The sequence below is a fragment of the Drosophila sulfurigaster genome, chromosome 3 (assembly GCF_023558435.1).
Source record: "Drosophila sulfurigaster albostrigata strain 15112-1811.04 chromosome 3, ASM2355843v2, whole genome shotgun sequence".
NCBI classification, from domain to species: Eukaryota; Metazoa; Arthropoda; class Insecta; order Diptera; family Drosophilidae; genus Drosophila; species Drosophila sulfurigaster.
In genome coordinates, this window is record NC_084883.1 from 37,052,821 (window position 1) to 37,077,392 (window position 24,572).

Genomic DNA, 24,572 nt, shown 5'->3' on the forward strand with positions numbered 1-24,572 from the left:
ATGATGGCAGCCAGACACACATACAAACACCAACACACACACACACTAGCACACACACAGACAGTCACAAGTAAATGTGGAAAAGTTTGATTTGCAGCTAAAGGGGGGAATATGGACGACATGGAAAAAGGATGTTGAAATATATGAGCAAGGCAAGCAAAAAGTTTTTTCCTTCGTTGGTTTTTTTTCTGCGCTGTTGCGGAAACGGAAATAGAATTATAAAAGCCAAGCTAAAGACGTTTACACATCACACAAAAAGCAAATGGCAAGCCGAAAGTGAGAGAGGGAGAGTCCAAAAGAAAGAGAGAGAGACACACATGGCAGGCAGATAAGAAAACTGTTTGCCAAAGGCTTAAAGTAGAAATGGGGATGGGGAGAGGGTAAAAACTTTTTGCCAAGTTCGTGTGGGGGGCAGAAATTTATGAACAGGCAACCACAAAACTGTGTGTAGTGGTTGCTGCCAGTGGCACAAAAGGGTGGTGCGGTGTCCTGTGCTGTGGTGTGGTGGTTGAATCAAAAATGAAGTGCGATTTATGGTCATACAAATCAAAGTTTGGTGCTTGAGTTGATTGCTAACAATCTTTTGTATGACACAGTCGCATGAATGAAGGGGAAATGGCAAAGGGAAGGTTTAGGTGTGGGTGTAGGTGAGGTGAGGTGATAGAGTGTTTGGAGAGAGAGAGAGAGAGCTGGAGGCGGTTTCTGTAATATTTGACACTCGCTTGGCTGACTGCAGGTGTAGCCAAAGAGATTTGTGGTACAAATTAGTCGAAATGTGAAAAATGAGGTGATAAATTTTGCAAAGTGCGAGGCAAAAACTTTTTGAATTGAATAGAGAGACGACAACGAGACGATGAACGAGACCAAAGACCAATGGGGATTTATGAACAATTATAAAAGCTGTGGTGAAATTTTCCTAAAATGCGGAGATTTGTGTGGCAAAAGTTTTCCACAGCAGCATCAGCAGCACCAGCTGCTAAGCCTGACCCTCCAACCATTTTCCTCTCTTGTCCTTAATGCGAATGTCCATTGAAGTTGCCAAACGATTTTGGTTTATGAGCTCAAATTTCGATTTGGCATTTTTATGGCATAGTGCGAGGGGGAATGAGATTTTGGGTTCGAGCGCTGTCATGCATTCATTGAATCACTAATTTCACTATTGTTTCAATGCCCAAAAGGATGCAAACTTGACAACGAATGTGGCAGGTGAATTGATTGAAAATTAAGGCTTGGCCTAGAACAAAATTGAAAAATTAGTTGGAAGGGAATTGAAATGAACTAAGTGTGAATTCATAGATTCTTAAAGAGCAACTAGAAGAAAAAAGAAACTAAATGAATAATTTAATAGATAAGTTTTTTTTTATATATTTTAACATTTATAAGGTCTTTGAAGATACTTTTTTTCAGAGCTTCTACCAAAAAGTCTCACTTGAGAATGTCAAATAATTTGAATAATTCAATGGTATAATTTTATATACCCTACTCATAGTCATCGATATACCAAATATATAATTTTGCTTGAATTTTATAATAATATAGTACTTCTGTTTTTATTGAAAAAGTTGTCCAAATTTTAGCATTTTGATATGGTATATTGATATGGTATATTTTTAGAATAAAACTCCATTTTCTAAAATTGGGAGCCGGGTATCTCACAGTCTAACTTGGCTGTACTTTTTTTGATTTATTCTAATAATTTTATAAAATAATCTTTATCATTATTTTTATTTCTTTTGTAAAGTAAATAAAGTTCAATTTATTCTCAATTTTTACTCAATGATAAATGCGTTTGACAAATAAATTAAATCATAAGTGTAGCTTGTGATACATTTTTGGCAATTTTTCAATGAAGTTTTGAAATGGTTTTTGCAACCTTTTCAACCTTCTCTGACACACTGAGCATCCCCTTGGCAGCCATTTAAGTTCAATGCTTTGGGCAACCCTTTCACCAGCAGCAGCAGCAAAGCAGCAGCAGCCAAACAAAGGTTACGACTAGTTTTAACGATAGCCCGCATCACCTTGGGCCAGACTCAGACTGCGACTGCGACTGTGACTGCGACTAGAGATTGGAGACAGGCATATGTGGAAGAGGAAGAGGCAAGGAAAGAGGAGTAGAGGGCAGCCAAGCAAGTCGGCGACGCATTTGGCACGGCTAATTCAGCACAACATACGACGCATTACACAGGACCAGAGGCGAAGGCAAAGGACTTTGCCACCCATGGCAGGATTTGCTAGTTGAGAAATTGAATATTTCACATGTCTGTTTGAATTTTATAAGCACTGTACGAAGTAGGAAGCAGCAGGGCAACATCCAGCGGAAAAGGAAGTGTACCAAAGAAATGGAAGCAAAAAAAATATAGAAAAGAAAAGCGACTAACCAGCAAACCAAATAGAAAAATTGAAAAATACAAAAAAATACAGACGAAAGAAAATAGAAAATAAATCGAGAGAAGCTGCTGGCTGAGGAGGGAGGGTGAGGGAGAAATGTGGAACGTGAAACGTGAAACGACTGGGCGCCTAATCTAATATGCCACAGTGCAGGAAATTTGTGGACAGAGGCAAAAAGAAAGCAGCAACCAACAGCAGACAGGCAGAAGAAATAGACAGTTAGACAGACTGACAAAGGACAGACAGACATACATTGAAAGCAAGAGAGAGAGATGGAGATAGACTCAGTCCAGACGATACTGATTGTCGGTTATGGCAAAGCTGCAACTCCCTTTTCCTCCATCTCTCCCCCTCTCTCTCTTGGTCAGGCTCAAGATGGACAAGTTAGTTTTGCAGAGCTGAAACCCTCTGACAAACGTGCGAAATAAATGATATCTTATCTCACAGATACACACATTTACACACACACATATGCCACCCACACACACACATACACTTGGAAAGAACCGCTGTAAATGGAGCGTAAATTTCAAATTATGTTATAGGCTTTTGGCTCGATAAGTAAATTGTATTTTTTATGCATTTCAAGCGTGTGTAATTGCGTGAGTGTGAAATATGGAATATGTTTTCTCTATCTCTCTTTGAGTCTGTATGTGTGAGTGACTACAAACTAGTTGTAGGATTTCATATTTATGCGGGATTTATGAGGAGATTTCGCATGGATTTTCTTGATAATTGAATTGACTACAATTTAAAACCTTCAAACTATTTTTGTGATATCAATTTAAATTGTATAAATTTAGGAGCCTTAAAAAATGTCAGCAATATTTTCCAACTTATTGTTTACTTAAGAATTAAGGTAAAATAATAAATTGGGAAAGCAATTAAATTAATTCAACAACTACTAAAAGAAATTTGCAATATTTGCTCCCAATTACTTAACTTGTATTTAAAATAATACCAATTGCAATATTCCTTTAGCATTTCGATTGGTCAGAAAAAAAACAACGATTAAATTGCCATAAAATATTCAATGCAAATAATCTTGAAAACATGGCTCAGCTCACAATGCGGATTACCACATTTTGTATCCCACTTTGGACTACAAATCAAAACGCATCCTCGTATTTGCTTTGCATAATTTGTGGGCAAGCCGAAAAAGCAAAGGCGAACCACACAAAGTCCATAAATAAATCAATGCTAAAACATAAACAAATTGCTGGAAAAAAAGAACAGAAAAGGAAAATATGTTAAAACACATAATGTAAGCCAGAATCTGCAAAAGAAAGCAACAAGAGGGAAAACTGAATATATTTATAGGCTACTTAAAGGCTTACTTAGAGGCCACATCGCTCTTAAGGCCACTTTAATTTCAATTTTCAATTTGCATTGGACAACACACACACACAACACACACTGGGTTGCCATGCAAATTGAATCATTTTTCGTTCATTTCAACAGCAGCAACTGAATCTTTCTATGGCAACCCATAGAAAGTTACTCTCGCCTCTCTTTTGCTCTGTTAAGGTGTTCCGGCTGGCAAAAAAAAAGTGTCGTTCTTTTGAATTTATGATACTAAACACACAACACTCGCAGTGCCAGAGGTTGAATGGCGACTTTATTCATATGGCTTTGCCGCCTTTGCCTTTGCAGACACTTTGAATAGACTTGTGAATAGGTGTGAGTGTGTCTTGAGTTCTATGATACGAGGTTTGCTCTCTTTTTTTGTTTGCCTCTGTCTCTTTGTGCTGCACTTTTGCCGCCTCTGGCATTAACATTATAAATTAATTTCAAATTTCAATATTTACGCTCTTGTTATTTCTTGTTCATCTTTGCAGATCGCACCATTCAGGAGCATGAAAACAAAAATGTTGTGCTGCCGTGTCCTGTGAACGAAGAAAAGTGCGGGAAGCTGCACTCCTTGAACTGGTTTAAAGGCGATGGACGCATCGCAGCGATGCTATTGGGCGACAGCAATGTCACGAGTGTGAACGATGAATTTAAAAATAGGTAAGAGAGCGAAGAAGGTGTTTATTAATACTATCGATCGTTATCGATATGCACACTATCGATTACTCATGAAATTGTCAATTCTAAAAACTGTTAAACATTTCAAAAAAGCTTTTTTTATTTTACAGTCCAAATCACTTCTAACTTTAACTTATATACCTATCAAATAATTTTATTCTTTCTACAATTTCGATTGTACTCGAGTCTATCGATAATATACAAAGGATTCAACATTTTAAACATGTTAAAGTTCTATCTATTAATTAAACAGCATTCTTCATTTTACCAAATCAGAGAACAAAGTAGTTACTATCTAATCGTAGTTGAATGTCAATAATAAACGAGAGAGCAAAACTGAAAATAATACTCTACAATAATAATACTCTACATTTTTAAGAAGCTTATACTTAATTGTATTCTTTATACAATTTCCCCTTTCAGAGTAACTGTTGAGCAGAATCCATACAGATTAGTAATTAAGGACTTGAGAATATCTGACGAGGATATCTATCTATGTGATACAACCTTTTATATACCAGAAGAAACGTGTGATAACTTCAATGGCTATCGTGTCGAATTGAGAGTCTTAGGTAAGTTACCAATACATCTCCCCTCCATTGATTAATCAATTTTGTGCATGTCCCAATCATAAATACAAGTAATCGCTTTACAACAGATTCTCTCTCTAACTCAATTCTTAATTTGCGCTTACTTTGTTGAGGTTTTTCAACTCTCTTCAGTTCTTGTATCTTTGTACAAAAGTTTATTATGTTTTTCGTTTTGCTTAAAGAAAACTAACTGCTAAACTAACCTATAAAAGAAAGAAGAAAACTTATTTTAAAAATGCTATAAACATATGCATGGAGCTTGCCTACTAACAAAAGAAAACAACAAAGAAAAATGGGAAATGAAAATCGGCGAAAATGTTGCATGTTTATGAAACGAGTGAAGCAAGTTATTTTCCTGCTTATTGTGTTTTGTCCCCCTAATGCAATGTGTTAAGTAATTTCAGTTAAATAAATATTGAAAATGCAATCGATGTTCCACATTAAAGACTTTATTTCGCACTTCTCTTAAATCCCTCTGGGAATTTTGAACTGCAATTTGCAAACTTTTTAACAACAATTTACAATTCTAAAGCCGAAATTCGTTGGCAAATCGATTGCATTTTCACTATGATTTCGTTTCGCTGCAAGTGAATAAAAATGAATGCATATCGACATTTGTGAATGCCTTTTGCCTGCCGCCTGTCTGCCTCTACACACGCCTGTTCCATCCACTTCTGTATATATACAACAGTAATTTCATCATATATACTCGTATATCGTCAATATCAATTCGTATATCGTTCTCTATATGTATGTATGTATATCAAAATGTTAAACCATTTCGAAACGTGCAAAACGTAACTTTACTCTTTTACCATAACATTTGAACGTGTCAAAACTCATGCAAATATTTTCTCTTAACTGATTGTCCCACCAAAAAATTAAAAAACACACTCAAAAATCGAAAAAAATGATTTGAAAAATCGCATACAAAACGCTCGTCCACATCGACATGGAAATTCTCCAAAAAAATAATACATATAACATATATACATACACATCTATATCTATATATATATATATGCATTGCTATGAACCAAAAAACGAAATCAAACAAAAAAACAATCCACTGAAACTCCACCAAAAACTAACCAAACAAAAAAATACTGAAAAACAAATCGAAAACTAAATCAAACACCACGCCACGCCTCTTCTGTACACCAACGCCTTTCTCCTACTCCTCCTTTCTCTCTCTCAATCTCTCTTTCTCTTCCTAACGTGTGCACTCACCAACAAAATTGTTTTTGCTATACGTTAACCCAAAAATTGTATTGAACTGTGTGCCTCAACTAAAAACCAAACAAAAAACAACAAAAATTGAAACCAAAAACTGAACCATAACCTGATGTGAAACTCAACCTAAAAACAATTTAAACTCCAAACAAATGCTTTAAATTAAATTTGATTTCTTAAACAAAAAATCAACAACAAAAATATGACAACCAAAAAACAAACAACAAAATGTTTTTGGCTATGAATATAAAAAAAAACTGCGCAAACAAAACGTAGAAAACCTTGGTAAATTTAAATTATTAAAAACAAAAAAAAGGAGAAAATCCCATTATTAATAAACATTATTTATAAACAAATTATTTAGTTGAATGGCAGTTTTATCAGTTCTATAAAGAATGATGAATGACGTGGTGTTTTATTTTGGGTTATTTACAATTAATTTTTATAGTTTAGTTTGGAAACTTTTCACTATTCTAATTTTCATATATTTAACATATTATTTCATAAATTGCTAGCTAACTAAAGCAATAAATTCACATTGAATATTAACTAATTCTCTGAGAATTTACGGCTTTAAAAAATCTGCTCATTCAACTTGCATTTGAATTGATTCATTACAATAATTATTTCACTAGTTTATTTACTTTTCTATTCACTTTTGTATTTCATTTATTACGCATTTTCATTTACCAAAAAATTTATTGCTCTTGATTGATTTATTAATTTCAATTTTTGCTAATAATGTTTTTATATACAACGCATAAAAAATCAAATATGATTTATTAAAAAACACAAATTCAACATTTTTACCTCCCGAAAAAAACAACTGTAAAAATGCAAAAAAAAACGAAAAATGAAAATTACGCACACACATAAACAACACATGACCAACACATACAAACACACACACACATCACTATAAACACACACGAACACATTCGTCGAAATGTCGTTGGGACGTTGGGAAATAAAACGAAAAAAACGAAAAACGAACAGTGCCACCCACTGAGGTTGTGATTTTGGACGCTAAGGGCGACCGCATTGAGAATGGCAGCATCGTGGGACCCATGCAGGAGCGTCAGAACCTCAAAGCGACCTGCACCGTGAAGAACACACGCCCCCAACCCGATGTGGGCTGGTGGCGCGGCAACAAGCGCCTGGCAACATGTGAGTATAAGTCTTTCATCTCTACTCTACTCTATATAGTATGATCCAAGGTAGCGACAAGCACATAACATAAAGGTTGCGTCGTCATAAAAACTGTTGAAGCGCGTTTATTGATTCCCGTTTCCTGTTTCCCGCTTCCCCGGGGCAGCTAAGCAGCCAATTTGATGCATAAGCCCATGGCAAACAATTCAATGGAATGAGTTGAATCGAGTCGAGTCAAGTCGAGTCGGGTTTACGATGCGCCACAAAGTTTATGCAGTGACTGACGAGCTGGGTCATAAAGCCAGCTCCTGGCCACGGAAGGATTTTGGCTTCTTATCAGTGTCAGTTTCACTTGTTTTTCTCCATCTTGGGGCATAGGCAAATGCCCACAGCAGCGGCAGCAGCAGCCCATAAAATGTGATGCCCTTTTATTGTAAAGCATAAAAATAAACTTAGAGGCGATTTTCATTAAATTTTTAAGAGCCTCCGAAACCGCGCTGCAAATTAATTGATTTCTATTTTTAACAAAACTTTCCCATTACATTAGCTAAAAACCAGAATTTAAACACCGTTGAGCAATAAAATTGAGAAAAAAGCAAAATACTCCAAATATTTCAGACATTTTTTTTGTTTTTCGTTTTTCGTTTTTACCTTTTTTTGTTTGCTGGCCTTGAAAAGCACTTAAAGTGATTTTTTATGCCCCTCCGCAAACGATTTGCAACGGAAGCAACGGGCTACAAGGCGCCAACAACATTTACTTTATTTTCCTCATTTTTTTTTTTTTGGCATTTCCGTTTCCTCTCCGTCGTTTTTTTTTCGGATTTTTTTTAAGCCAAGTTATTGTAGAGCCCTCTAATTGGCGTCGGTCTGTGGTTTAGCGCAACCCTTTTGTGTCTGCCTGCCAGAAAAGGGCAGAAAAGCACCGGCAAAATTCTGATTCACAATCTGGAATTCGGAATTCTGAATCTGATGCCAGTCGGAATTTTATTTATTTTGATTTTAAAGCCTTTTTTGCTTATCATAATTGCCTGTAATTAGCCAAAAACAGGTTGTTGATGATGATGAGTCTGAGGCACTTTCATTTAATGTATAATAAATTTCCATTTCAATTCAAACAGATTCGCCCACTCACGATCAGAACGATGGTCTATACACTTCCACACTCGAATTGGACTGGCAATTGTCACGTGAGGATCTGGGAGAGGATATTGAATGCCGCGTGGAATCGGCTGCAATTAAAAACACAATTGTTACCAAATTCGGCGTCGATTTGCAAGGTGAGTCATCCGTTTCAGACCGGAAAACATTAACTATAAGCTGCCTCGAACATCTAAAAGTATGCCTGCTTCTTTTCCCCCCCCTTTTTGGCATGACTCAACTGCCTATCATCGTAAATGGCAGCCATGAGTCAGTTATAGAATACGACTTATTTATGTAGGTGTGCTTAGTTATATAGCTGTCTTAGTGTTCAAAGCAACCAAAAAAAAAAGGGTTCGCTTTTTACGACTTTGTTTTGAACTTTACAATACATAAAAAGCTGAGTGAAAAAGTTAATTCGGTTGAAAATTTACAAAATAGCAAAACATAAACAACAGTTTAAGTAAATTTGTTCCTTAAAGCAGTTCTTTTAACTAAAATGTTAACAAAAATACTCAAATAATATTCAAAATTTGTCAGTCAAGTGTGTAGTCAATTAAATTAATAAATCCTGTTTTTAAAAAAAACCAAAAATTATTCACATGAATTCCCACAATAAATCCACAAATGTATGAGGGAAATTTCTTAAAAATTGTATGTAAATTTTATTAAGAAAATAAGTTGTTACAATCTGTTTTTAAAATAAATAAAAGTAAACACAAAACTTACCAAACTAGTTCCATTAAAAGTTAAAAGATATTCTGCGTTGAATATAAATAAATGTTTATACAACATATTCAAAATTAGTCTTTCGAAATAAATAAATTAAATGCATCAATACAAATTTGTTAAATGAGTTGCCCAAGTTTTTATACTGACAAATGACAACCAGAGGCAAAAAAAAAAACTTGTCAATCCTTTAAGACACGCTCTTGCTCTTCACTTTGCTTTAATCAACATAAATTAAAAAGCGTAATAAATTCTCAAGCCACACAAAACAAAAAAAAAGGCAAAAATCGAAGTTGTCGCGACATTTTGACGTGTTTTGGGTTCATTGCCCTCGAGGGTCGAGGGGCACAACGAATTTTAAAGCAAACCTTTCTAATTACAAGCACAACAACACATTGCCGGAGGCCAAATCAAGAGCCTTTTTCCGAAAGTCATGCAAATAAATTTTTTCCTAATTAAAAGCTGACAATATCGAGTAACATTTTAGCTCAGAGCTTTCAACTTTTTTCTTTCTTTTTTTTTGAAGTATGTCTCTTGCTCTTGCGATTGACGAATGATTTGACATTTTTGTTGAGGCAATTAATGAACGTCATTAAATGTAACATAAAACTGCGCAACTAAGCCAAGTTTTTCATTTACAAAGTGGGCACAACAAATTGATTGATGGCCCCTCAGCATATTCTTCGACTCTCACACTATAAGCCTATCGAGAAGTGGAGTGCAGAAAAGAAAAAAAAGGAAAACATTTACCCATGGGATAGTGGGATGAAGCTAAGTTCTCTCCGCATGCAAATTGCCATTATTAATGTTTTATATTATGGTGAAGAAAAAAAGCGTAAAAAGAAAATAGAAAAGTGGAAGAAGCCCCCAACACACAAAAGCCAATTACAAGTCGAGCATTTTAAGCAATTTTCTAACAGCCACCCAAACTCCCTTCGTCTCATTCATTCGCTCTCTCTCTCTTTTTAACATTTTTACAGTGCGACCCACGAGCATAGACATCAAGGGAGTGGAACATCATACGGTGCAGGGCAGCAAAGTGGTGCTAACATGTGACGTAAGTATTGCCTCAACTCTGTATTCAATAACGACTAAACGGGCCAAAAGGTGTCCAGAGGTGTGGGCGGGGCGGAAATCATTGCTGCAAAGTAACTGTGGTTTGACACTGCAACGAAAACTATTTGCAATTGCCTTAAGATTTATATTTACAAAGAAAATAAATAATATAATATAATAATATAGTAAAGGTATTATTGAATATTAATGAGATGGTGAAAGTATTGTTTAAAACTTTAGAACAAATATTTGTCGAATTATTTTCAAATATTCATAAAGCTATTCACATTTAAAACTTTATACTTTTAAAAGTATCTTAAAAGAAAGGTTACATCTACAAATAATAAAATCTTTAAGTAAATCCTTAATCCTCAAAGATAGAACATATATGTAAATAAACTACACTTTCTTTAAATATTTATTCTTCTTTCGGCATTGACTTCAAAATTACAGGTTAATATAAATACTAAACTTATATTAATATTTTTAAAATGCCAATTGGCATTGAGTTTAAAATTATGTCTTTAAGACATATAAAGTTGGCTGTTTTTAAACATTCATTATGTTATTGGCATTATCTTCTACTTAAATAAATAATTTGATAGCTTAAAAGTAAAGTCTACAAATAATATAGTTTATACTTAACGTCTTGTTTCATCTTCAACCTCTACAATAAGCCTCAAAGCTATGTATAAATATTAATGTAGAAAAAGATTTGATAAAATATGCTATTGACATTAATGATTACTTAAATTATTAGTAAAGGAGATGAATAGCAAAAGTTGAAGTGCATTTCATGCATTAGCTGCAACTACACATAATGAAGAACATATTTAAGCAATTTGTTGCACCTTCAGCTCTCTAAATTAATCCATAATTTCCTATCCATATGCTGCAACTTAACTCCTTGTGATTTAGCTGCACTGTGCATCAGGCAGTTTTTAGTGCACGTTGTCGTTGTCCTTGTCGTTAGAGTCCGAGTAATTGACAATAATTAACTGTCAATTATTTTGCGATTTTTCGTCGACATCCAGGACACATGTATGTGTGTGTGTGTGAGTGAGTGTGTGGGCAGCCAGAGACGAAGAGTGCTGCCACATGCAATGTCCTGCAACATGCTGAGCCTTAACATAGTCTACGACAATGCCTTGTTATTTTCCTGAGCCTCTCTTTGTCTCCTCCTTTCCGTCTCTGTCTCCAACTCTGACTCTGTCATTGCCTTGTGCCAGTTGCTATTGCATTTTAATGGAAAAATGCTCAATTGGCTGCAGTTTAGCAGCACTTTGGCTCAGAGGATACGGAGAGAAAGACAGTGAGCGAGCGGACTTTGTGTGCTTCGTGTGCACTGTGAAATTATGCAAAATTGTCTATTGATTGCGTATTATGTTTAATGGAATTTTATGCAATTGTTTTAGTGGCTCGACTCGAGTCGAGTCGAGTTGAGTCCTTGGGCCTCCGTCGTAGGTGAAATTGTTGCCTAATGGAAATATGAATATGTGCACTTGTCAGCTAATGGAAATTTAATGGAAATTGCTTATAGTTGGCGTCTCCCTTCTGCTCGCCTCCACACACACATTACGCATACGCCCTGTTGGGCGTTTGACAAGTTGTCGACTCTGAACAAATACAAAATAACATCAAATTTGCTTTGCATTTTTTTCCTTCTTTTGACAGATACACGGAGCTCGTCCCGCAGTCAACTTAACCTGGTATAATAGCACCTCAACTATAAGTCCTGAGGAGAATGAACTTACTGAAATTCGCACTAAGGCTGTAAGTTTGAAGGAGTTGCTCAAAATTATAGTTTATCTGACATTTTTTTTTAATTTTTAGTTTGAAAAGTCCGATGGTACCTATCACACGCAGTCGGAGTTGATTTTTAATGCCTCGCGATTTGAGAACGATCGCGTCTTCCGCTGTGAAGCTGAGAACATTGTGCTGCAGATCAATCGCGAAAAGCCAATTTCATCGGATTTGACTCTAGAAGTGATGTGTAAGTATTAACAATCATAAATAGTTTACAGCGAATAGCATCACAGTTATTAAGTTGCAGTAATATAAACTGGTTTGATAAGATTGGTGGGTGTTTAGATGTTAAATGTATAATGGTTAAATAAAATTGCAATATTAATTGAAGAGACAACAATAAAGAATATAAATTTATCAATAAAGATTTTGTGTCTTAATTAAATAATACAATAAAAAAATTAATTTATATTAAATTTCCTTTATAAAAGTAATAATAAATTAGAAACATTTTATTCTATTGGAATATTTTAAGCATAATTTATGTTTGAGCTCAAATGGAATTTCAATATACAGAAAACAGATAATAATGAAAAATATAAAGTGATTTTTTTTTTCAAAATTAATTTTATTGATTAAAAAATATTTAAATTCTAATTGAGCATTATATTAATTTTCAAAATATTTAAATGTTATATATTTATTATAATTGTAGCTTTAAATTAATGTGATAGGTACTATAATATATTAATATTCAGAACATATTTATTCCTCCTCTAATATTAAATTCTAATTGTGATATATATTTTTAACTAATTTTTAGATCCTCCCGTTGTCAAAGTCAGCCCATTGGGAAAGAGTCGCAAACACCAGTGAAATGGTGCTACTGAATTGTGAATATGTTGCCAACCCCGCCTCGCTGACTCAAGTCGTTTGGTAAGTGCTTAAATCCCGAAACTAACGCAACATGAAATGCAAAACTGAAATAAAAAGCGCCCCAAGCTAGTTGTGGAAAGAGAGGTGGACAGGGAAGAGGGAGTGGAAGTGGGGAAAGCGACCAACAAAATGCGGCCAAAAATGCAAAAGTCAAAAGCGAATGCAAACGAATTTAAATTGCTTTTAAATCCGCCCTACAAATACGCACATGTGACAGAGCAGGTAATAGAGAACCGAGATAGAGAGTGAGTGAGAAGGCGATAAAGAAATTGAGAGAGTGAGAAAGTGTGCGCCCCGAGGCCGAAACTGACGCGAGCTTTGTTGTATTGCGTTGGGCAAAGGTGCCAGGCAACCAGGGGAGCTGTGAGCTGTCGAGAGGGGACGAAGGAGGGGATGAAACTAGGCCCGAGGCTGCCAGGCACTGAGTGCTGTGTGACTTTGAAGCCAGACTAGGTAACAGGAGGGAAGGAGGAAAGGAGAACGCCGACGACGACGGCAGAACTCAATTAAACTAAAATTTCCACAGTAAACAAAAATCTAATTAAAAACAAATACAAAAGTAAATAGACAACAAGAGTTGAAATCTACGCAACAAGCGAAACAACAACGAGCAACAGCAAAGTGCGTGAATTGGGTGCACATTCTATTTACACACACACACACACTCACACACACACACACACACTCAGATACGTACACTTCTGTACACTTTTTCCCCCTTTTTCCGTCGATGTCGTGTTGCATCTGGGGTTCTTCAATAGCGAGGATGCATTTATCTGCTGAAAATCAAAACAAACTCGCAAATGCGTAATGCGAATGCGAATGCGGATGCCGAATGGAATGTAACCAGAAATTGCTGCTGTTGATGCTGCTGCTAGGCTCAAGTTGCAGGCTTGTTGCATGTGGCAAGGCCAATCAACAGCGAGAAAATTTGGTTGAAAACGTGAATTTCAATGAAAGTAGCCAATCAATTATCTTTGATTAAAGCAAGAAACAAGTTTAAGCCACAACTTTGCATAATTCTATACAAAAATGTTAGTGTTAGAATTATAATAGAAATAGTCATTAATTTTCATTCATCAATATTGAAATTGAACTGACAATTTGAATATATTACATTTGTATAATTCAATATTGACTTTGAAATTAAATTTCCTTAAAATGAATTATGAATTATTAAGGAAAGAAAATTTTAAGCAACGAAATTATATTCATAACAGAAAGAAGTTTGAAATTGTGTTCTTATGATGAATTATTGTGCACTATGACAAGGTTGACTTTTATATAAAATTGAAATATGAAGCTTAGATATCTTATGAACAGTACTGAATAATTTGTTTAGCTGACTCAAACTTTACTATCGAAGCCGATTATCAAACTCAAAATTAAATTTATATTTTATAACCTTCATATCGTGTTAACAAACTCATATATTATATTATATTGAGCTTGCTTTTATTTGCATAACAAATTTTGTATCAATTTGAAAGGCTTTTGTTAAAACGTTTGCTTTGAAAGCACCCGTCAGTATTTTCTGCAGTTGTTTGGCAACTTTTTCGCTGAGTGCAACTGACACTGTGACAAAGACAAACAACAACAGCGAGTGGCAGGCAACTGCAACTACAACTGCAGCAGCAGCAACAGCAACAGCAACGCGACGCGGCTCACAAATAAAATTGCACAATGACACGCGAGCAGAACGCGGGCATAATGCAAAATCATCGCTGTCATGGAAACCAACTATCCAACTAACAAACCAGCCTCTGTCCTGACCTGTCCCTCTCTCTCTCTCTCTTCTCTGTCGCTCTCTCAGTATGTGTGGATAGTTGTGTCTGACAAACTTGGCCAAATTTCAGCGGGACAACGAGTACGCGGAGAATTCGCAACTGACGGACAAAATGCAAATTGCAGTTTGCAAAATCCATTCACAGATTCACATCGATGCGGGGACACGGCGCGGCGCACGTGGCGTATGCGCAACATTCATTTGGCATTGGTTACGGCACGAGGAGTTAGATGAGTGCAGGTGTTGATAAGAAGTGCATAAGAGATATGAGCACGCCCTCGTTGCTGTTGTTCAATCATTTCTAACAATGCGAATCGAATCGAATGGAACTCGAAATTAATTTCGTTGAGCAACTTGATCTAATCAAAGTTCCCCAACGTAGCCTAATTAAAGCAGCGAGTTCGCTCGAGCGACAAAAGTTAAAGCAGCTCTTGATTAATAGTGCACGAAAATGCAATGCGAGCTGAGTTGGGGAAAAAAACAGTGTGTCAACGCCACGCGAAAAGTCCTAATTATACAACAGCAACAACAACTTCAGCGCATATGATGAATGAAGATGGCACAACAAAATACACGCACACACACACACACGAGTGTGCATTCAGTGTGTCAAGTGGCTGCATTTTGCAAACCTTTTGCCACATTTTCACAGTTTTCTCTCCGCATTTTCCACGTTTTTTTTTTTCGGTGTGTGAGGTTTTTGTTGCTAATGCCAACTGAGAAATTAAATGCACACACAAAAGTGACACAGAAAATTTATTTAGCAGGCATTTCATTTACGCCTGTCTTCCACATGTTTCCCGTTCTCCTGCCCCTCTTCCTCCCTCTCATATCTATGTGTGCTTTGTGGCGAAACATGAAAAGCTTTTGCATAGCGCTGCCAGCTTGCATTTTGCAGTTTTGTGTGCGCAATTTTTCGTATCATACATTTTGGGGCCAAACGAATTGTTAAGCATCGCAATTGCAATTGCTTGGCAACAACATATTATAAATTAATTGGATTTTAAGAGCTCGCTTTACGAGCGCAATGAATAGCTAACAGATAGATGAAAGGGAATTTTAGATATTCTACAGACATTTATTTATTAGTTATGGCGTCTTGCTTGTTTGGAAAGGTCGAGCAAAATAAAGAATTATTAAATATAATTAGCAATCCTCAGTCTGAACTAACAACAATTTTAAAAGATATTGAAGTAACTAAGCGAGCAAAGAGTGAAGCTCTAAACTCATCTCAACTCATTCAACCCTTTTAAGTACTCAGAACTTTTATCTGCCCAGTTGCTCCATTTGTTTTGCCATCAATTTGAGTTAATTTGACTTGTAATTGCTGCTGTGTGATATATATTAATGATGATGCATTAAAATGCTTTCTCACGTAATATAATTCAATTGCTATCGCGATTGAAGAGATCGAATCGAACCATTGTTTTATGCATTCAGCGATTGTGCGAGCGTTTCACTTGTTACCTTGCTGCCTCCCCAAAGCGCAGTCAGCATGAAATATTTACATAAAATTAATCTTAATTTGTTGCGCCCTGCAAACAAACCAAAATACAGAGAGAGAGAGAGAGAGAGAGAGAGGGAAGGCTGCTTAGTGCACGTATTTGTGATTGCTGTCCGAAAACAAATAGAAAACAAAACAAATGGGGAAAGAGAGCAACCCTTAAAAGCAGCCATTCAATGATAGACATAGAGTCTGGGCACATAATTTATAAATCACCACAAAAGTAATTGTAATTGTTGAATTATTTAAGCGACGGGCGGGCAATAAACCACAAATTTGCCTCAGACACACACAGGAGAAACCAGCACAAAAAAAAAACGGAGAAAACAAAAGGAAGCATCGTTGACTTTACGGCTTGTTGACGACAAAGGAGGAATTCCCTCTCTCTTTCTTCCACTCCCTTCCTTCTCTGTCTTGCAAACCAATTAAAAATGTCTACCCCAATGTTGTGTTCGCTTTTGCACACACACATGAGTAAATTAATGAGCTGCTTGAGAGCTGCTTGTAGGCCGAAGTAACGGCAAAGGCAAAGAAGCAAAAGAAGTCGTGATATAAAAATAATTTCAATACTTTTTCCGTATGCCATTAAGAGCATTTCCGGTTTGGCTGGACGCACATTTCCGCACAAGATTTCGAGACTGGACAAATGGCGAAAAAGTCGAGGGAAGAGTGGAGGGAGAAAGAGCTAGGAAATCCATGAAATAAGGGAGCCACTTGTTAGCTTTTTGGCCACACGAAAATACATTCGATAATTAAAATAAATGACATGAGCACAATGATGATGATGTGCTGGATTTAAGGCAACACAAACGTCTTGCAACGCGTTGCTCTCATTAAATTAACGAGGTTGCAACACTGAAAATTACTTCAGCCCGAAAAAAAACTGTAATATCAATCGCAAGGTGAAATGCGAGAAGAATCGAAAAATGCCAGTTACGAATGGATATTGTTGTTGTTATTGTTGCTCTGTTATTGTAAATCAATTAAAATTTATATTGAGCCCTCGTTCGCTCGCTTTTGTTTGCCACAGCAACAGCAACTGCAACTTGCAGCCGCAGCTGAGGGCAATATAATTTCCATTTATGCCGCCAGCCGCTGTAAAGTATGCAATGCTTTTTTAATTTTACACTCACTCACACAAGCACATGCATATATGTATATGCTATGTGTGTGCGCGTAAAATTGTTTTAATGCCACTGGGAAATGCACAGCCCCAAAAACAGACAACGCAACAAAAAGAAAGAAAAATGAAATGAAATGAAAAGAAGAGAGAGAATAATAAATCGAAGCTGGCCGAGAGTATCAAGCATCTCCATTGTCTGTGGCTTGGCATCAGGTTAATATCTGCCTTTGTGTCTCTCTGTGTGCGGAGTCTCTCATGCTCTGTGTGTGCGAGCTTGTTGTGCATTGTGTGTGTGAGTATGTATGGCCTATTGTTATTCCCTGTGTCTGCAGCAAATGGCCAGTCAAGGGCATTTTAGCTATGTGTAAGCGAAGGTAACAGACTGAAGAGAGCTCTTTTAGAAGCTGTTATTAAACAATAAATTTATACGAGTCAGATACGAAAAACCTTGGACTAAAAACTGAATTATTATAGAAGAGAATAGACCCGAGACTTTATCATATTCAAATTTTTAGAACATAGAAGTATTCTCAATTGTCATCAATCTGGAAAATAAACACTTCGATTGCTTTGTAAGTCATTCTAAGAAGCAACTATTTAATTAATATTAGTATTTCGGTAATTTATTTGAGAAAAGAAATTAAAAATGTAACCGAATAAACATATATTTATAGTTAAAAACAGATTTGGTTTTTAAAGACAACGACACAGCAATTTAATTGGTATTAAGATTGGAATAATTTAAATAAATTAAACTAAAGAATCAAGTCTTGTATAGTATGAAGAAGACGAAAATGTACAAAATAATATTGTTGCATTGCGTAATTCTTACAAGGCTTAATCAAGTATTTAAGCCGAGCTTTCACTTCAAGTTCTTTCACTTGCCAATTGCAGTTTCTTTGCTGTCTTTCCATTTCTCTCTTCTTTTTTTTTATGCTACAAATTGTGTAGCAATCGTAAGTGGATTTTGGGGCACTAAAACAGGCACAGCACATGCTTGAAGCACAGAAAGAGGGAAAAGAAAGCAGTAGACAGACAGTTGGCAAGTCGAGCAAAAAGCTTGTCAAACAAGCAAATGCAAAATGAACGATAGTTGAGTACAGTTGGAAGTAGAAGCTTATGCAAAGGGTGACGGGGAGGAGGGAAAAGTGAAAAGGAAGGGGAAAAGCAGTAACAACATGTAGAGCAGTAAATAAGTAAGTAAAGCAAAGCATTGCGAAGCGATGCGATGCCAGGCACAAAGAGCATTTGACATAATTTTGTAGTCCTCTTGTCGTTTTGTTGTCTATTGCAAGCACTGAAAAGTAGCCGAGATTCAATGACAACACAAGCACCTACAACAAGTGCGCTCTCATTCGCACACAATCTAGCTATCTCTTTCGCACTCTCGAACTCTGTGCATGTTGTTATGAAAACGAAAATACAATGAGACGTGTCTATAAATTTTAAATAGCCAACAGGAGAGTTTGCCTCTCCCTCACGCCCTTTTGCTGTCTCTCTCTTTCACTCTCTGCCTGCTGTGTGTGTGTGTGTGTGTGGGCGTGTTGCATCATAAATGAGTGAGAAAGACACATACGCATGTGTGTGTGTGTGTGAAAGTAACTAGACAAAAGCGCCTTAAATTATGCCACACAACCGTTTGTCTCTTGCAAATAACATAAACCAACTAATTTGTTATCTCTACTCCTTTCTTCTCACTTCTCTCTCAGGTATCGCAATGGAGACGTAGTTAATGTCAATGACACGAAGCGCTATGAGGGAGGCAATGCGGAGAATGTGGCACTGCTGATCAGATCTACGGAGAAAGAAGACATTGGCAATTACACCTGCCAGCTGTCCAACTCCATTGGCAAAACCATTTCCGAGCAGCAAATCGATCTGGATGTGCAATGTGAGTGAATAATAATAGTTAATAATAATAATATATAATATAATAATAATATTATATGAAAATGTATAATGAGAAATATAATAATGAAAATATTACTATTACTATTCACAGACGTGCCCATTGTGGAGGTGCTGATGCTGCCTGAAGGTCCTGTTAAGGAGAGCGATGAGTCAAATGTGACGCTCACCTGCAACATCATCGATGCGAATCCCTCAGTGTTGACCAAAGTGCGCTGGTATGCGAACTCCACGCTGCTTAAGGAACTGCCGGATTGCTACGAAACTAGAGTAAGTTTAACTCCCCAAAACAATACTTCCATTCCTCTAACTTTTATTTACTCTTCTGTAGGAGGACTTGTGCCACATTGATCCCAGCAAGCTGCTGCTCGAGAGCATTGGACGCGGTTTCTTCTACAACTATTCCTGCGAGGGCTTCAATGCCGCCGGCTGGGGACCACGCAGCGAGGACAAGGAGCTAATGGTGAGACAAGACTTTAAAGTATTGATCTTCGTTATGCTAATGCTATGCTCTTCTTCTCTCAGGTGCACTATGAACCCGGACCAGCCACATTGTCGCACTTTCCGCCCATTGCCATCAAGAAGAAGAGCGTGATCTTTTATTGCGGCGTCGAGGATCCCGGCTACCCTGAGTCGAATAGGTTTGTAGACACACAAGCCAACAGCACACACATCAGAACACAACAGATACAGAAACAGAAACCACAGCTTGTCGCTTACCACACGGTGCAGGCTCTGCAACAGCATGAGGCAGATGCCGCCATCGAAGCGTTGCTGCTGCAAAAGCAGCAAGAATTGCAGCAGCAGCAGCAAAAGGAACATCAACCGCTTGATCCCACAGCACACTTGTCATCCACATTGGCAACCCTGTCGGGGTTGTCGAGCCTCACAACCACCCGCTCAGCGCATGAAATTAAAGAAACGCATGCTCTAATCGATTTACATTTGAATCATTCCCTTTGTACATTGCTCACGCTCACCACCTTCACGCCACAATCACAAATCTTGACCCTCTACACGGGCCACAATCACGATTCATCCGCATCCGCATCCGCATCCGCATCCGCATCCTACGCACTCTACCGCAAAATGGGTAAATTCATGTACGGTGCTCAAACGGTCTCGCAACCCAACAGATATCGCTGGATGCGCGGCGGTCGCGGCCCACTCCAGGACATTGTCACCAAGGAATGGACCGTCGAGCCCGTCGGTCTGGACAGTCGCACCAACTACTCGTGCTATGCGTACAATGAGGGCGGCAAGGGTGTCATGGCCACCGTCAATCTAGAGGTACATGCCCCGCCCTTCTTCATCAAGAACATGCAACCGTATACGGGTGTGTTGCACTCCGTCTCCAACTTTAATCTGACCTGCCGCATCGAGTGTGTGCCACGCTGTGAGATCGCCTGGTGGAAGGATGGTGTGCCCATCGACAAGAACGATTCGCGTTACTTCGTTCGCGAAAAGTACATGGATGCCTCTCCGGCCACTGGCGATTTCGAGAGCATGTTCTCCGTTCTGGTAAGTACGAGTACATTTCTCTTCCAATCCTCTTTTTTGGGCACCCAATCAGCCAGTCAAATTTAACCCAAACCATGACAATTGATATGTCATTTAAATCTGATTGTTAGCATGACTAAAACTCATGCTGAGTTTGGGCATGAAAGGGTTGACTTATTGGGGTTGTTGTCTGAAATTAATATGACGCCTAATTGGAGCTGGTTGCAAAGTTAACTGGGGGTAAAAAGAAAGATGGGAAATTAAAGATAGAATTGTAGATATTAAATCTGTAATATTAAAAACCATATATTTATATGTTCTATACTGAAGCTTATGATACACATGAAATAATATACACTTATGTACAATACTTTTAATTTGTGTCACACACTTTGTCATTTAATCTTCCATTTTGTTTGTACTCCAAATTATAATGAAAAAGAGACTGCATTTAAATAGTGAGTTTAAATTAAATTTAGAAAACAAGCTGAGGTTAAAATTAAAAGGATAATTCGTAGCGAGTTGAAATCAGAATATTTTGAAGAGCACAACTAAATTTCAATTTTCAAATAACTCATTGAAAAATATCCGTCTTATCCACCTTCTATTCAATATAAATTTATGTGCTGAGTAATAAGGGCAACTAGTTTCAGAAGTAATAGTACAGATGATATTTAACAAATTCCTTATTTCTATATTGAAAACAAACACGCAACTAATTTAATAACAATTGGGAGCAACTATGTATGAATGACAACTACTTTATAAACAAAATAAAAGTGGAGTTTAAAATTAAGAACGTAATTTCACTCTCTAATTGCTTTTTATCAATATGAATTCAACTGAAATGGGGTCAAATAAAATACAGCATTTATTTCTGAAGTAGTACCCATAATATTTACAATTAAAAACTTTTGCCCCCCATTCCGAGTTGATAGAGTAAGTTTTGTGCTTCATATTTGAAAGCAGCTCATAACTACAATATACTAAACTCGCACATAAATGAAATACTAGTTAAATAGTTGACTAATCAATGCCAACAACAACAACAATTAGTGAGCAGAAGTTGAGGAAAAGTTCCCCTCGCCAAGCTCATATTTCATTGGGGAAACATATGTGACCCAATTAAGATATCAAGAAGACAAAGGCAAAACTCGAAACGATTCGAATCAATTACCTGTGAAAACCACTTGTGTTTCTCGACGTCGTATTTTCCCGCGCTGTCGTCATTTATAAATAACTGTCTATGCAATACGTAATAAAATCCCAATTAATTTGAATTGTGTAACTTGTGTCTCAGCCAAGGACGTGTCTCAGCTGCTATCCGCTAACGAAAATACTCGCGAAGATTCTCAAAAATTCATCCCTCCTCAATTTCAATGTAACTGACATATTTTCATGTTCATTTCTTGTTTTTCTCGGTTCTCGTTCGCTCGCCGATTACAGCACTTCAATATGTCAAATTTCCCGAATAAAAAATTCGATATCGAATCGGATAACGCGAAATACATGTGCATATCAACGGCAAATGCTGTGGGACCGACAGTAAACAGCACCACCTACTTGAGCATCGAATGTGAGTATTTTATTCCTTTTTTTTTGTTTTCCATGACAGTAACAAGACACCTTCCCCTTTCCCTCTCTTTTTCTGGTTTTGTTATTTGTTTTTCCACTCTTTAGACGCACCGGATGACATCAGCGTTTCGGAGAGCACGGTCTATGTGCAGGAGCATCATATTCCCGGTCGTGTCATATGCAAATCGCGGGCTAATCCGGGTAAGTGAATAGACAGTTCATCGGGCGCCACCTTCAACTGAGAATCTTCCCTTTCATAGAACCATCTTATGAGTGGCTGTATCCCAACAAGACGGTTACCATGGGCAACACTCTGATTATAAATGATCCCATCAAGCGAAACGATACTGGTATTTATACTTGTCGCGCCTTTAACAAACACGGAGATCGCACCACAGAAACCCGCATCGATGTTCAGTGTAAGTATCTCTGTAAAGCGAAGTTCAGTTGTGTTCGGGGAACTTTTCTAATTGCATTAAAACTTTCGCACTCTCTGCTCCATATTTCCTTCACTGCAGTTACACCAAGCTGTACGATTGAGAGGCAGGAGATCGATGACCAGGATACACTAATTTGCACAGCAGACGGAAATCCTGATGAGGTGAGTACTGCAGCGCTTCAACTCGCAGCTCCAACTTCAACTTTTATTAAGGAAGTGATGCTAAAGGGCTTTAGCTAGATTGAAGGGAGAAAAATACGCGAAGTGTGACAGAGTTTGAAATTCAAGTGGCACTTTAAATGCTCTATGTGATCTATTTAGTACTTGCTACTTGCACTAATTTTATGTAAATATATTTAGGAGCATTTGAAATAATCTGGCGATTACATTATTTCATTAAATCTATTTAAATATTACTACTTATTTTCCATTTATTTATTAGAAGTTTTTTAGACTCTTTTTCAACTCTTCTCATAAACATTAATCTGTCTTAATTCAAGTGAAGTAAAATACAAAAAAGGTAATTCAGACAACTTATCATAAACCAGAATTAGTTAGAAAGTAGCTTATGAAATGGTTAGTTGCCATATTCTTAGAAGAGAAAGTATTAGTAGAATTATACAGAAAAAGTATATATTAAATAATAAATTGGTATCATCAAATATTGTTTATAAAACATTTGCATAAAGTGAGAAACTGGTTGATAAATTTAACAAACTAAAAAATTTATATATTGAAATCTTTATTTTCTTGCAAATAGAATGTACTGATTTAATTAAACAGATCCTTCTTTGAAAATAATTTGGTTAAACTGAGAAGCAAATTGATTTCCGATAACAAAATCCAAAGAGATATTGTGTACATACCAAATTGTGATATGAAAAGCAAGCTGCAAGGTTAAACAAGTTAAAAATTTAAATTTCCCTTCTATATCATTAGTATTAAGTGACAAACAAGTTGATTGTTTGTCTATACTCAGAGTTAGGGTAACTTCATAGATGAACGCTTTTGCAAACACATCGTCACACACACATACACACTCGCAGGCTCACGCACAGAACTCTGGTCGATGCAGGCCATCGAAATGGCAATAACGATAGCATTTCAATTGTGGTGCCTGCTAAAAGGGTGCTTGGGTGGCAACGGATGCTGCTAACCCAACTCTGAGTGGAGTTTTACTCTCTACTGCTGATTTTTTTTTTTTTTTTTTGCTCAACCAGTTTTCCCTTGGCGCATTTTTTTGCACCAGTTTTTATTTATGCAGGTAGCTGCAAGAATTTTCAATTTTATGAGTTTACCTTTTGGCCGGGAAACGGATCTGCTGTCGGCAACGTGAACGGCACAAATACAGAGCCAGAGCAACAGCCAGAGCTACAGTTGCAGCCAAGTTGAACTGGACTCTCTCTCCCAACTCTCAGTTTGGAGTTCGCACTTTTTGCCATGCCGCATAAATCAGTGCAGCATTCAGCTGCTGCTGCTGCTGCTGTCTTCTTTCCCCCCTCTAGATCTCCTTTTCCATCTCTCTGCAATTGCATTTGCTTTGCCGTTACTTGAGTTTAAGCGTGCTCGGCGATTAAGCTGGCATTGAAGTGGAGATGGAACAAGGTTAGTGTGTGTGTGAGGAGGGAAGAGAGAGTAACCTGCAGGTTGGCCCAAAGATTTATGGCCACGCATAGCCCGGATACGGGTATCAGAAAGTGTGGGGCAAACTCGCTGGCTCGTAATTATTTGATTGGAAATTATTC

General features: G+C 37.1%; 1 protein-coding gene across 1 annotated transcript in view; it reads left to right on the forward strand.

The window, feature by feature from the left end:
* The window catches only part of LOC133846508 (uncharacterized), a 96,909-nt gene that overhangs the window by 54,793 nt on the left and 17,544 nt on the right, over window positions 1-24,572 (forward strand). The window contains 18 exon segments of the mRNA XM_062281526.1: window positions 4,227-4,398; window positions 4,840-4,988; window positions 7,236-7,406; window positions 8,507-8,665; window positions 10,235-10,311; window positions 11,985-12,083; window positions 12,144-12,303; window positions 12,880-12,917; window positions 12,919-12,992; window positions 19,115-19,296; window positions 19,408-19,583; window positions 19,645-19,776; window positions 19,839-19,954; window positions 20,450-20,834; window positions 22,260-22,389; window positions 22,494-22,589; window positions 22,649-22,807; window positions 22,907-22,989. Coding sequence (XP_062137510.1) covers window positions 4,227-4,398; window positions 4,840-4,988; window positions 7,236-7,406; window positions 8,507-8,665; window positions 10,235-10,311; window positions 11,985-12,083; window positions 12,144-12,303; window positions 12,880-12,917; window positions 12,919-12,992; window positions 19,115-19,296; window positions 19,408-19,583; window positions 19,645-19,776; window positions 19,839-19,954; window positions 20,450-20,834; window positions 22,260-22,389; window positions 22,494-22,589; window positions 22,649-22,807; window positions 22,907-22,989 — 2,558 coding nt within the window.